This window comes from Crocodylus siamensis, chromosome 9 (genome assembly GCF_052110815.1).
Source record: "Crocodylus siamensis isolate JL-2025a chromosome 9, ASM5211081v1, whole genome shotgun sequence".
NCBI lineage: Eukaryota > Metazoa > Chordata > Crocodylia > Crocodylidae > Crocodylus > Crocodylus siamensis.
The window spans coordinates 74,291,234-74,305,183 of record NC_143403.1 but is presented as its reverse complement, the minus strand read 5'-3'; the positions used below and the strand labels follow the sequence as shown (position 1 = coordinate 74,305,183).

Here is a 13,950-nt window from a genome sequence, read left to right as displayed (position 1 = left end):
AAGCATTGTGGATTCAGGCAGTTCTTCACCATGTTGCAAGCCATCAAGCACATGCCCTCAACACAACACGGAGCTGCACAATTAGTTCTGCAGCCTCCCAGGCAACCCTTGGGTGCAGCTACACGCACACTTTTATGCGCAGTAGGCCATTTTACATCACACAAAACATGCGATCAGGCTACCGTGCAGTAAGATAGGCTACTACTGTGCATTAAGCGTCACTCAAAAACCGTGCATATTCATTACCGCACATTAAGGCCGTCTACTACGCATTTGTTTAGTACCTCACATTGGACATACTAAATTTGATGCTCACTAGGCAAAGCACCTTAATGCACATGTACACATGCCCCATCTCCATCAATAAGGTTAGATTAATACCAAGGGACCCTACATGGCCCATAATACACAGCAGGACAGCCCTGACCGCACAGAACTTGTGAAATCAAGGGATGCCTGGGAGAGGACACTGGGTGGGAGGGACAGCAGCCGCACTACACGTCAGCACCGTGGTCTCAGGGTGCATAATGCAAAACTTCCAGGGAAGCAAAGCAACCAGAAGGCAGCCCTGTCCACCGGAGAAGGAGGGAGCGCAAGGGCAGCTGAAGGATGGCAGTGACGAGGGGGAGGGGGGACCAAGGCACGACAGGGAATAGAAACAGGAGCCTAGAAAGAAGCCACTGGGGAAGTTGGCCTCCACCCTCACCTCATGCCCCGAGCCCGGCAGTCACCAGTAGCTTGGGCAATGGCTGTTTGAGCTTTTTAAATCCCAGCTGTAAGGGGTTGCTATTTTTGTAATGGTTGTAAAATGTGCATTTTACACACATCAGGATCTAGCCATTCATGCCACAGCATTTCAACAGACCCAGGCAGAAGACACTAGGCAGGCCTCAGTGGCTTCTCAGGGCAAATTCAGGAGGGAGCCTCTATTCCCTCCGAACACTGTGGCCATGTGGTACCTGCAGCACCACATGCCACATGTGCCACTCATCTCCATGCTGCGAGGGAGCAGCATATAGGGGTTCTCTCCACCTCCGGATATCCAGGGGTCAAGAAAACCTGTAGAAAACAAAAAAGCAGAGTGGTGCAAATGGTGGCAGCATACACCACGCAAAGCCGCAGCCTGGCCAGCTGGAGCTGCAGCCCGATGTCAGCCAGGCTCCACGTGGCAGGATTGCTACTGCTGCAACCCCCAGAGGCCCTCAGGACCCCAGGTAAGCCTGCTGGGGCCAGCCAAAGTAACTTGCCACGCCAATGCGTGCGGAGCACGGGCGTTCCCCAGGGACAACCAGTGGCTGTGCAAGGTGTGCCGCTGCTACTCGTCTCCAGGGAACCAAACATCCACACGCATCTGGACACGGCCAAAGATTTTTGTGCAGGGACCATCCACTGCAAGTCTCCAACCTGAGCCTTTCTCCACAGGTGAATTTATGGGAAAGTTTGAGAAGTCACCTCCCTAGCACTGGAGCCTTGTGAGAATGAGAAAATGCTTCCCCCCCCCCCCACTTTGTTTTAAGCACAATTTGATCAGGCCCCCCAAAGGCAGGAAGGGGGAGGGGTGTCTCGAAGCTGAATCCTGGCATACAGCACAACCAGTAAGCACTGGTGTCTTTGCTGGATTAGGCACAAATGTTCAAAACATTCAAATCAGAAGCATCTGAAAGTTGCTTACTAAGCCCATACAATAAATTCACAGTGGGAGGTGTGTACCTGCAATGCACATGCTCGGACAGTTAATTAAACAGCATCCACTGGCAGGCCCTCCAGCCTCCTTAGTGACCCTGCAACTGGTTTTGCTACTCACTGATGCAAGGCTATCCAATGATTTACACGCTGTACACTGTCCTACTGCCTCCCCTCCACTGCCTCCAGTCACTTTAAGCCTTTTTTTTTTTTTAAAGCCTTAGATTGGTTTAATGCACAGAACAGCTGGTGAGGCAGGAGAGAGGGAGGGAAGGAGGAGAATGTGCCCACATAAAAAACGCACACACTCAAAGGCACACTGCTTGTGCAGGTACAGCTGCAAGCTTGCTCACAAGTGTAACAAGCACCTTCTCACATGTCAAACTGGGACTTCATCCTAAACCTAGTGGCAACAGAAGTCTTAAAAGACAAGGTGCACAAGGGGATGACAGACTGAGGAGGAGCAGGTCTAGCTGGTGCAAGGGTCAGGGCACCAAAAGCACCAAGTCCTGTGCCCTCTAGCACTCTTGCCCCATGCAAACACAAGAGGCAGCACTGGAGTGGGGCAATCTTTTGCTAAAAACCCAAGGGCCAAAAGAAGCTTGCAATTCTATTATTATGGTAACAACACCATAAACAAAACAAAAACAAAAACAAAAAAAAAAATATGGAGACACCCTTTGGACCTCTACATATGGAAGCAGCAGGATGGGGAAGGGGATATAGGAAATTACTTTTTTCTTGAGCAGTTCTCCTTCCTAGCCTGACTATAGTTAAATACTATAGTGCAGAGACATCAAGGAAGAATCCATATCACTTCTAACTGCCACATGTCCTCAACTGAGTGATTAATTACACAGCATTAAAAACTCTTGCTCGATTTAAGGTACATTAAAAGCAGAACTGCATAGTTTTTATACATCTAGATATCAAAGAACATATATGGGTCACAGCCTCCAACTTCTACTTTTCTTACCTAGAAGATGCAAGAAACAACTGCATTCTCACTTTAAATAGCATGCATGCATTTATAAAAAGCTATTTTGATCCAGAGAGACTTGCTTTGAAATCTCAAAAAAGTCTTGAAGAAGACTGTAATAAAAGAGCCCATTTTTAAATATAGGCTACACAACAGAATGGTCTAAACTGAAGGAAAATTACTATGTAGGCTAATCAATGGTTTTATACGGCTACTCTAGGCTTTTCTAAAATTCTCTTGCAGCGGAGTTGCCTTTCTTTTCTAGCACGTTGTGCCACACCAAATGATGACATCTTCATGCTTCACCTGGTGCCATTTTAGAAGCTCTAAACTAGACAGCAATGAAAGCAGTCACCATGCCCCATACCACATCCGCCAGTACCGGGCACAGGCATAGTGTGCCAATTCCGTCTTCAGGGCACAGCTGGCCACAACGGCTGGTGACACTACAGAGCAGGCTGCAATTATATCTAAACCATCCTACTCGTATAGATTCAGTCTCAACATAAATACAGAAATGGGAGGAGTTAGATGTGAACATCTGGAGCACCTTATTTTTTTTTTTAGATTCCCTGCCCTTAATCCCACCTCTCACAGCCAGTCCTGCCCTCAACCCCAGCACATCTAATAGGAAATGGTCAAGGCTCCAACATCTTGACAGACCAAGGGCTGGAGTATGCAGAGTGAAACACTGAGCCTAAGCCTGCAAGCCATGATGAAAGCTACTTGAACCCCGCACCAAGCCATTTTCTCCTTTCATAGTAGCTAGAGTTGGAAGGGACCTAGGTAGATCATCTAGTCCGACCCCCTGCCTTGGCAGGAAAGAGCACCGGGGTCAGATGACCCCGGCAAGGTGCTCATCTAACTTCCTTTTAAAAATCCCCAGGCTAGGAGCCTGCACCACTTCCCCTGGAAGCCGGTTCCAGGCCCTAGCCACCCTGACTGTGAAGTAGCGCCTCCTAATATCTAATCTAAACCTACCCTCCGCCAGCTTGTGACCGTTATTCCTGGTCACTCCTGGCAGCACACAGGGGAACAGGGACTCCCCCAATACCTGCTGATCCCCCCTGACCAGTTTGTAGCAGGCCACAAGGTCCCCCCTTAACCTTCTCTTGTGGAGGCTAAACAGGTTCAGGTCCCGTAGCCTCTCCTCATAAGGCCTGCCCTGCTGACCCCGATCATACGAGTGGCCCTCCTCTGGACTCTTTCCATATCGTCCACGTCCCTCTTGAAGTGTGGCGCCCAGAACTGGACGCAGTACTCCAGCTGCGGCCTGACCAGTGCCGCATAGAGGGGGAGGATCACCTCCCTGGACCTGCTCCAGATGCATCTGTGGATGCATGACAGGGTACGGTTGGCCTTCTTGACTGCCTCCCCACACTGCCGGCCCATGTTCATCGTGGAGTCAATGACGACTCCAAGATCCTTTTCCGTCTCCGTGCTGGCAAGAGGGGAGTTCCCCAACCTGTAAGTGTGGTGCCGGTTCTTCCTCCCCATGTGCAACACCTTGCACTTATCAGTGTTAAACCCCATCCTATTCTCCTCCGCCCACCGTTGCAACCTGTCAAGGTCAGCTTGTAGCCTATTGCACCCTTCTAGTGCACCCACATCCCCCCACATCTTAGTGTCATCAGCAAACTTGAACAGGGTGCTTTCTACCCCGTCATCCAAGTCACTGATGAAGATGTTGAACAGTGCGGGCCCGAGGACCGAGCCCTGCGGAACCCCACTGCCCACGTCCTTCCAGGTCGAGAAGAACCCATCCGCTACCACCCTCTGGGTGCGGCCCTCCAGCCAGTTGGCGACCCATTTGACCGTGTGGGCATCGACACCACAGTCTCCCAGCTTTTTGATGAGGACAGGGTGAGAGACAGTGTCGAAAGCCTTCCGGAAGTCCAGAAAGACTACATCCACAGCAACCCCTGCGTCTAATGATTTGGTGACCTGATCGTAAAAGGCCACCAGGTTGGTCTGACAAGACCTGCCACTGATGAACCCATGTTGGTTGCCCCTGAGCATGCATTCCCCCGCAAGGCCCTCCTGGATGTGTGCCAGGATAATTTTTTCAAAGAGCTTACCCGGGATTGAGGTAAGACTAACTGGCCTGTAATTTCCCGGGTCCTCTTTTTTTCCCTTTTTGAAGATAGGGACCACATTGGCCCTCTTCCAGTCCTCCGGCACCTCGCCAGAGCACCACGAGTGCTCATAGAGCCGCGCCAGGGGTCCCGCAATGACCTCGGCCAGTTCCTGTAGAACCCTAGGGTGAAGATCGTCCGGACCAGCGGACTTGAACACGTCCAGCCTCTCCAGAAGTACCCTAACTAACTCCTCGCTAACCCCTGGCCCAGGCGTGTCTCTCCCGGGGCCCGAGGGGGGCCCAGCAGGGAGGTGGCTGAACTGGTCCCTACTTAGGAAGACAGAGGCAAAGAAATCGTTAAATATGTTAGCTTTGTCATCTGGCGTGACGACTAAGTTGCCCATCGTGTCCTGCAGGGGCCCCACATTACCCGGGACCCTCTTTTTACCCCCTATGTATTTGAAGAAGGACTTATTGTCCTTAATCTGGGAAGCTAGTCCTATCTCCATCTCTGCCTTGGCCTTCCTGACTGCCCCCCTACATCCTCGGGCGACTGTAACATAGTCTTTCTTGGTGATGACCCCATCCCTCCATTGGGTGTATGCCTCCCTTTTAGCAAGGAGACATTCCCGGATGCTCCTAGTGAGCCATGGGGGTTTATGTGCCCTCCTGCTCCCTTTGACCCTTGTTGGGATTACCTCCCTTTGGGCATGGAGGATCGTCTCCTTAAGGAGCAACCACTCACCTTGGACATCTGGCTCCCTTCCCCTCTGGGTCCTCAGCGCTTCCCCAACGATCCTCCTTAGCTTGTTGAAGTCAGCCCTCCTAAAGTCTAGGGCTGTTGCCTTGCTGCAGCCCTTTGCCACCTTACGCTAGATGGTGAATTCCAGCAAGCGATGATCACTGTCTCCCAGGTGGCCCATCACCCGTAGCCCCCTCACCAGGTCGTCAAGTAATGTTGATGGTACCAAAAGTCATTGTTTCATAGTTGGTCGGGTCAGAAGGGACCTGAGCAGATCGTGTCCGACTCCCTGCCATGGCAGGAAAGAGTATTGGGGTCAAATGACCCCAGCAAGGTGTACATCCAGCCTCCTCTTAAAGACCCCCGGGGTAGGAGCCAGCACCACTTCGCTTGAAAGTTGGTTCCAGATCCTAGCCGCCCTGACTGTGAAGTCATGCCTTCTGATATCTAACCTAAATCTACCTTCTGCCAGCTTGTGACCATTATTTCTGATCACTCCTGGCGGTGCTCGGGGGAACAGGAACTCCCCCAATGCCTGCTGATCCCTCCTGACTAGTCTGTAACAGGCCACTAGACCCCCCTCAGCCTTCTCTTGTGGAGGCTGAACAGGTTCAGGTCCCGTTGCCTCTCCTTGTAGGGCCTGCCCTGCTGTCCCCGATCATGCGAGTGGCCTCCTCTGGACCCTCTCCATGCTGTCCACATCCCTCCTGAAGTGCGGCGCCCAGACCTGGACGCAGTCCTCCAGCTGCGGCCTGACCAGTGCCGCATAGAGGGGGAGGATCACCTCCCTGGACCTGCTCGAGATGCATCTGTGGATGCACGACAAGGTGCAGTTGGCCTTCCTGACCGCGTCCCCACACTGCCGGCCCATGTTCATCTTGGCATCGGTGATGACTCCAAGATCCTTTTCTGCCTCTGCTCTGACAAGAAGGGAGTTCCCAGCCTGTAGGTCTACTGCTGGTTCTTCCTCCCCAGGGGCAGCACCTTGCACTTGTCAGTGTTGAATCCCATCCTGTTCTCCTCTGCCCACCCCTGTAACCTGTCCAGGTCTGATTGCAGCCTATTCCTCCCTTCCAGTGTGCCCACGTCCCCCCACATCTTAGTGTCATCAGCAAATTTGAGCAGGTGCTTTTTACCCCCTCGTCCAAGTCACTGATGAAGATGTTGAACAGTGCGGGCCTGAGGACCGAGCCCTGGGGGACCCCACTGCCCACATCCCTCCAGGTCGAAAATGACCCATCCACCACCGCTCTCTGGGTGCAGCCCTCCCGCCAGTTGACGACACATCTGACTGTGTGGGTATTGACACCACAGCCCCCAGTTTCTTAATGAGAACAGGGTGAGAGACAGTGTCGAAGGCCTCCGAAACTCCAGGAAGATTACGTCCGCTGCTACCCCTGCATCCAGGGATTTGGCAACCTGGTCGTAGAAGGCCACCAGGTTGGTCTGACAGGACCTGCCTCTAATGAACCCGTGTTGGTTGCCCCCAAGCATGACCTCCCTGGCTGGCCCCTCATGGACATGCGCCAGGATAACTCTTTCAAAAAGCTTGCCCAGGAACGAGGTAAAGCTAACTGGCCTGTAGTTCCCCAGGTCCTCCTTCCTCCCCTTTTTGAAGATGGGAACCACATTGGCCCTCTTCCAGTCCTCTGGCACCACACCAGTGCTGTGAGAAGACTGAACATTTCAGCACACAGTTCAAACACTTTCACATCACCAAGATGGACTGGCACCTGCTCTGCAGCAGGGTTCTTAGCAACAGTTCAGTGAAACACCACAAAGGAAACATGCTTTTCAAAGTCAATCTGGTTCGATATGGAACCACAAGTACCACTACGCCTTAATCCTAACTGCACAGTAATGGCACACTGTCACTTCAGGGCAGAGTGAAGGCTGAGCAAGTCCCTTACCATGTTTGAATATCTGTCAAGTGTACCCAAGTTTCCTTGTTTGTAATGCTTGGTTTTGGGAGAGTTATAACATTCCTGTACTTAAAAGATAACATACCACCACATACAACACAAATAAAAAACACAAGACATGCATGAGTGCGCACACCCCACCTTCCCCTCCCATCACTACTTGGCACCTTCTACCTTAAAGTACTTCTTGATCGTAAAATTTAAGCGTGGGGATGTTTCATCTTTAAAGCTTCCCTGGAACATGCACCACTGCCATGGCTGGGCGCTCTCGTTTCTAACAACGGCAGAATAAGTGAAACCAGTCACGACAATGGTGTCCGAGGCGGAGAGCTTGGTCTTCCATCCCCCACCCCACAGAATTAAACGCACAGAACCCAGGCCAGGTCCCCCAGTCCTGGGCAGGACTGAGCAGCAGTGAAACTTGGGAATGGGCACAATCTCAAGCATCTGCTTGGGAAGGCTGCGCAGCAGCAGAGGCACTACACACAAGGAAGACTCCCTTCCTTCCCAGAGAACCCAGACTTCTCCAGCATCAGGTCCCTACAGTCAAAGCAGAACGGCTCCATCCTCCCTGCAGAACTGGATCTGGCTGAACACATCACTTCAGTGGAATCCACAGCCAGGACTGATAACCCAAGACAAATGTGTCCAGCCCCCATCCACTAACTGCTTCTTCCAGCTCCACAAATTTTAACATCTCAGCCCTTGCCGTTTTATTTTAATTTTTTTTTCCTTTTCAGGAAGACTTTAGTTGGAAAACTTTAAAACTAGGAGTTTAAAATGTGACACTGGTGGGAAAGTGCATGCACACAGGGCACAGTACTAAGCGGCTGTTTGTTTTTAAGCCATATTCTGAAAACTCGCACACAAATCCAGGCACCACAATCTAAAAAGGCAACAGAAACGAGAAATTTTAGTTCAAGATCTAAAATGATTGCACAGAGCTTCATTCACCAGAGAAAGGATAAGGGTGAAAACCTCTGAGCAACCATGCTGAAAATAAGCATGGTAGTGGCACAAATGGCTTCCCCTAGTGATGAACAAATCCATCAGCCTGCATGTCACAGCCCTGGCAGACTGCCTTCAGTCCTCCCTCGCCCAGCTCACTGAGGGGACACTTCACGAACGCAGAGAGCAGCAACCAGAGCCCAGGTCCACTTGGAAGTTAGTCTAGAGGCTGAAGGGGGAAACTCACAGCCATTATTCAAGTGGCACTATCACGACAAACCCCGCATTCAGCACAAAGCTCCGGATACCAGACAGTACAAACACCCCGTTGTCAGACACGTGTAGAAAGGAGTCTATAAAGCTCCTTTAAACTCCAGAAACCTCTGGTCAGATCAGCGATGCTTATCATCAGAGTATAGTTAAGTGAGCTCACTTCCTTTCATGAAGAGACTAGCCTGCCATCCAAGCGCGTTAGAATTATTGTTCTGTGTCCCCGATAGCTCACGGAGGTGCAATTTGCATCTCCCTCCATTCACGGGGAGAACAGAACAAAGCTCATTACCTACACAATGTATTTGCTGCCTTCTTTTAAGCCAGAGACCATCTCAGCTCTCAGCATATCTACATTCACGTGAGTCCATCACTTGAGTACCTGTTCTCGATTTCCCATTCTAACCAAAGAAAAGGAGGACGCTCTGAGGCACATAAAATATCCTCCTACAACTTGCTGCCAGTGGGCAACTGTTGTTGGGTCAGCCAGTCAGCCACACAGGTTAAGGACAGCAAAGTAGAGAGCCCCCAGAGATGTGCGGTATTGTGCTGTAACTGCCTAGAGAGAGGATTCTTTCTGCTTCACGGGGGCTGAAGTTTGTTTTGGAAGGGACTTGGCCAACAACATAAGAAACACCAAGTTAGTATATCGCTGCTGCACAGGAATCTGATCGGTGCATTTGACAGGTCACACGTTAGCGTTTAGCAAGCTTCAAGCACGCTCCTTCTGAAACTGTTACTCAGCTTTTGGAGTTTAGGTTCTGACACTACCCAAACCATGTTTGTTTGTTTAAAGTTGCATAACGCCTTCATGTTTCCTTGGATTCACTCTGTTCCTGAATTACCCAACTGTTTCTAAAATGTTTCGAATGAGAACTAAGAGTTCACTCAATTTTGGCAGGAAAGGGCTTTTTAGTTTAAGACCGGGGGTGGGGGGGGTGGAAATCTCAACTTTGCTAGATTCAAGACACTTATCAAAAAATGCCAGCTCTTCATTTTCATTCAGTTTTTGACAGGGAATAAAATAAATAAAGCAATTCTTCTGCTACAAAGAACTCAAAGATCACAACAGGTCAGAATGTTTTTAGCACTATTTTGATTCCTGTTCGAGATCTCTGGGTTTCTTCTGTAAATCACATTTGCACATTTAACAGTGCTAACAATGTGTGGCACCCTGGTGTATGGAACTGATAAGCCCCTAGCTGCAGTGAGCCAGGCTCGACGTCCCTACCCATCTGATCTGCATTTACAAGTCCCGAGCACCATCTAACACACCAAACAATTGGTACAGACCTGGACGGTATTTGTGAGAGAATGTTTGAAAATGAGCAGTTGAAGAAGTTATGCATGTGTAATGTAAGACTCACCCCTAGGAAGGTCAGGAGGAAGTTCACATGACACGATCCAAAATCTGGGACACACTAAAAGTGCTTCTGATAACATGACATGGTCATTTTACCTGCTTTCATGCAACACCTAATCACACTTCTTTCTTTGGTGGCTGAAATACCTTGATGAATTAGAGATGTTTAAGCTTATGCTCATCTGTAAGCCAATACGCATCATGGCTTGAGCAGCATCCAAGCACATGATGTAGCACGTGTGAGTCTATTAGCAAAATAGTGTGAGTCGTGGGGGTAGGGGGAAGGCCAGGTTTGCCTTGTGAACGGTCTCTGATTGTGTTAGGAAAAGCAGCCAGACCTAGACATTTCACTTAATACGTTTGCTTTGTGTTATTTATGTAACAGTCTTCAACATGCTTTTCATTTTACATTTTTTTTTTTTTTTAAATAAATACAGTCTCTAAGGGCGTCTTAAAATTGTGGGTCTGGAATACCAGATTTTTCAAGAAGCGTTACAACCTGTTTGACAAGCTATGAGAATCGAACTCGACTTGTCAACTAAGATGGCAAATGGGTTGCTTCAAGGGGACGTCAAGGCATGTTTCAGCCCCTACAAGCAATTCTTCCTAAAAACGTAAGTGTACCAAATTGCTTCACTTTTTTCTCACGGAGCATTTTTGCTTTTCCTTCTGCAAACTGACCCTACAGCTCTCGTTCTGTCAAGGGGGTTTTGCTCCAGCGTTTACCTGTTAAAAGTAGACAAGGCAAACCCCTACAAGGACACGGCTACAGTGCTCTGGTACTTCAGACGCCCATGCTTTTAAAGCCTAACTTTATTACACAGAGCTCCAGCTAAAACCACGGAGCTTGAGAGTTATTACCAGCAAAATAAGGACAGTTATTAGCGATTGCTTAACAAGTAAGCTTATTAAGATACCATTCCAGTCCTCTCTCTTTACTTAGCCAAGCGAAAAAAAAAATAAAGTCAACACTTGCTAGGGAGTGGAAAGGACTTGGGCAAGCGCGGTGGCAGGCCGGGGAGAGCCGCCCGGGGTGAGGGGCGGGGAGGTCTCGGGCTGCCGGCAGCCGGGCAGGGGCCGAGGCATTTCAGCGCGCCGAGCGCGGGGGTGGGGGCTACCGGGACTCTCCGGGACGAGGAAGCCGCTCGGAGCGGAGCACGGCGCTGCGCGGGGGAGGCTGGGAGCGGGAGGGATGCTCCGAGCGGCGGGAGGCCCAGCCCGGCCCGGCTGCCCCGCACCTGCCGCCCTGTCACGGCCCCGAGCGCCGCTCCTCGCCCGGCCCGGGCCCACGCACGCACGTGGGCAGCGCCCCCGCGCTGGCCGGCCCCGGCGGAGCGGAGCCATCTTGGGCAGGTCCCGGCTCCCGGCCCGGCCCGGCGGCGCCGCTCACCTGCACGATCTCGCCCTCGGCGCTGAGCGTGGCGCCGGCGCGGGAGAAGCGGCCCTGCAGCCCGGTGCTGTACGTGGTGTAGTCGCCGCCGGGGCTGGACTCGAAGAGCACCACCTCCACGAACGCCGTCTCCTTGGCGCCCGCGCCCGCCGCCAGCGCCAGCGCCAGCAGCACGGCCAGGCGCGGCGGCGGCGGCGGCGGCACGGCCGGCACGGCCCCGGCCCCGCGGACCCTCATCGCGCCGCGCCCGGCCGCCGCGCCCCCGCCCCAGCGCCAGCCCCAGCGCCGCCCCGCCGCAGCGCCAGCCCCAGCGCCATCGCCCCCCGGCGGCGCCAGCTCCGGCGCGGGCGGGTCCCGGCGGGGTCAGCGCCCCATGGCGGCTCGGCTCGGCTCGGCCCGGCCCGGCCCGGCGCTGCAACAGCGACGCGCTGCGCTCCCCCGCTCCGGCTCCGGCTCCGGCTCCTCCGCCCGCCGCGCCGAGCCCAGCCGCGCCGCGCCGCGCCGCTTTCATGTGCTCCACGTGACGGGCCCGCGGGGTTATCCCCGCCCCGCGCCCCGCCCCGCCCCCGCTCGCTCGCTCGCACGCACCGCGCCGGGACTCGGGGAGCGGAGCGCCCGCTCGCCCGCCCACGTGGGAGCCCGCGGCCCGGCCCGGGGGCTGCGCTGCTCGGAGGCCCCTGCGGCCGGCACGACTCGCCCGGGCCCGGCGGCAGCGGCGTGGAGAGCCGCCCCTTTGCCGGGCCCGGGTCCGCAGCTCTGTGCACGCGGCCGCCGCCGCCCTGGGCCTCTTGTGGGACACGAGGAGCCTTCCCTTAACCCCGCTGCTCGCCCTCCTCCCGGGCCAGACCAGTGCTAGGCAGGCTCTGCCCTCTTCTCCGACAAGCCGCGGCCCGCAAAGGCAGGCCCAGAGGTGGTCTGAACGAAACAGACTCTGCAGCTCTGCTCCCTTCTCACTGCTGCCGGCCATCTCCGTTCCCCCCAGCAGCCATGACTCCCTCCTCCAGGCCTCTGCTTCCCCTAGGGAAGGAAGATATAAGGGGGAATAGCGGCCTCCTTTCTGCAGAAGGTAATAAGCGGTGGCTTTGCAGAGGCACCACAGCGCTGGGGACATCACTTGCCTGCAAGGAGAGCTCCCTCCTGCCCCAGGGGATCGCTGTGGTGCAGGCCTCTTTACTTGTTTGCACTGTGAAAAGCGGTGCAGTAACAGCCTTGTTGAGCTGCAGCCTTATTTCTAATTAAAGTGCTTGTGAGCAGTTTGCTTCATTAAATCCACCCTCTGTGATGTCCCGAGACCCAGGCCAGGCTTGGTACCACTGCACTTTCATACCCAGTTCCACACGTTGGTCTGACCCACTTGCAACGTGCCGGCGTGTCCTGTGTCGTGGGGGCAGGCACAGCACAAGCCATGTCGCCCAGCCACGCTTCCAGCACTTGGCAAAACTCTGCGTAGCCGCCCCACGGGGTCTTAGTGGGGAGACAAAGCGTGCTGTGAGCAGACGGGCAGCCCAGGCCCACCAGCTTGACAGCGGGTGGGAAACCTTAGGCATCGGTGCCCAGAAATGGGAAGACTGTTTATGTGGCTGCCTAGACCAGAGCCCGGCCACAGTTCTTAACTGTGCATCGCACACAAGGGCCAAGTCCTGCACTCGGGAGCGGAAGAACGGCACGCGCAAGTGCAGACTGGCCCGGCTGCCGTACTGCGGGGCGGGACCGAGGGGCTGCAGGGTGCTCCCGCCGCAAACAACCCATCAGCAGGAGAGTCGAAGGCAGCGATTCTTCCCCACGATCCAGCGCCGGCGAGACCTCACCTGCAGCCCTGCGCCCGGTTTGGGGCCCCGCACTCAAAGAAGGATGCGGATGGTTTGGAAAGAGTCCAGCTCAGAGTAGGAAAACGAGGGGCCTGAGAAGCACGATGGAGCCGGGGGCCCGCTCCCATCCCCCTGCGCCGCAGCTCACGCCTCGCAATGCTCCTGGCCTGCGGCCACGCGAAACTTAGCCCTTGTGGTCAGGCCTCCTTCATCCACACGCTCGTACTGCCCTCCTCTCACTGGGCCTCTCGCGCATTGAGAGCCTGTGCCGCCGGGCTCCCTCGGGGCGGCCCCCTTCGCCCACAGGCTTTATCTAGGCAGCCCTCGCGGGGCCTCTCCCACCACCCTCACCGGGGCAGCGGCCAGCCAGCTACCCGACCGGCCCCTCCTGGGGCCACTGTACACAGAGAGACGGCTCCCAGCTCTCTGCTTCCCCCTCCCTGGGGCTCCGGGCTCCCCGCCCCGCCGCAGGCTTAGGTGCGGCGGCCATGCCTGGCCCCCATGTCCACCCAGTGCTGTGGGGCTGGGGGCTACCGAGGTGCCTGCCACCAGGGACCCAGTAACTGGGCTGGTATTTCCCAGGGACCCCACCAGACCACCCACCCCGGCAGGTGCCTGGGGCCTACCTGCGGGCGCCGCTCGGCCCGCGACACTGTGTCAGTCCAGGGGCCGGGCTCCAAGATGGCCACCGCGACCAAGCGCCGCTGGCTGCCGGCCTCGCCCCGACAGTGCCCGTGCGTGACTTGGGACGAAAGGCTGAACAGCACG

At 54.3% G+C, this 13,950-nt stretch overlaps 1 protein-coding gene across 1 annotated transcript in view; it reads right to left on the bottom strand.

Moving 5' to 3' along the window:
- The window catches only part of ZNRF3 (zinc and ring finger 3), a 108,384-nt gene extending 96,520 nt beyond the window's left edge, over window positions 1-11,864 (bottom strand). The window contains exon 1 of the mRNA XM_090061838.1: window positions 11,375-11,864. Within this exon, the coding sequence (XP_089917964.1) occupies window positions 11,375-11,611 (237 nt within the window). The 5' untranslated portion in view covers window positions 11,612-11,864. The remainder of the gene's footprint in view (window positions 1-11,374) is intronic.
- Window positions 11,865-13,950: the final 2,086 nt, after the last annotated feature.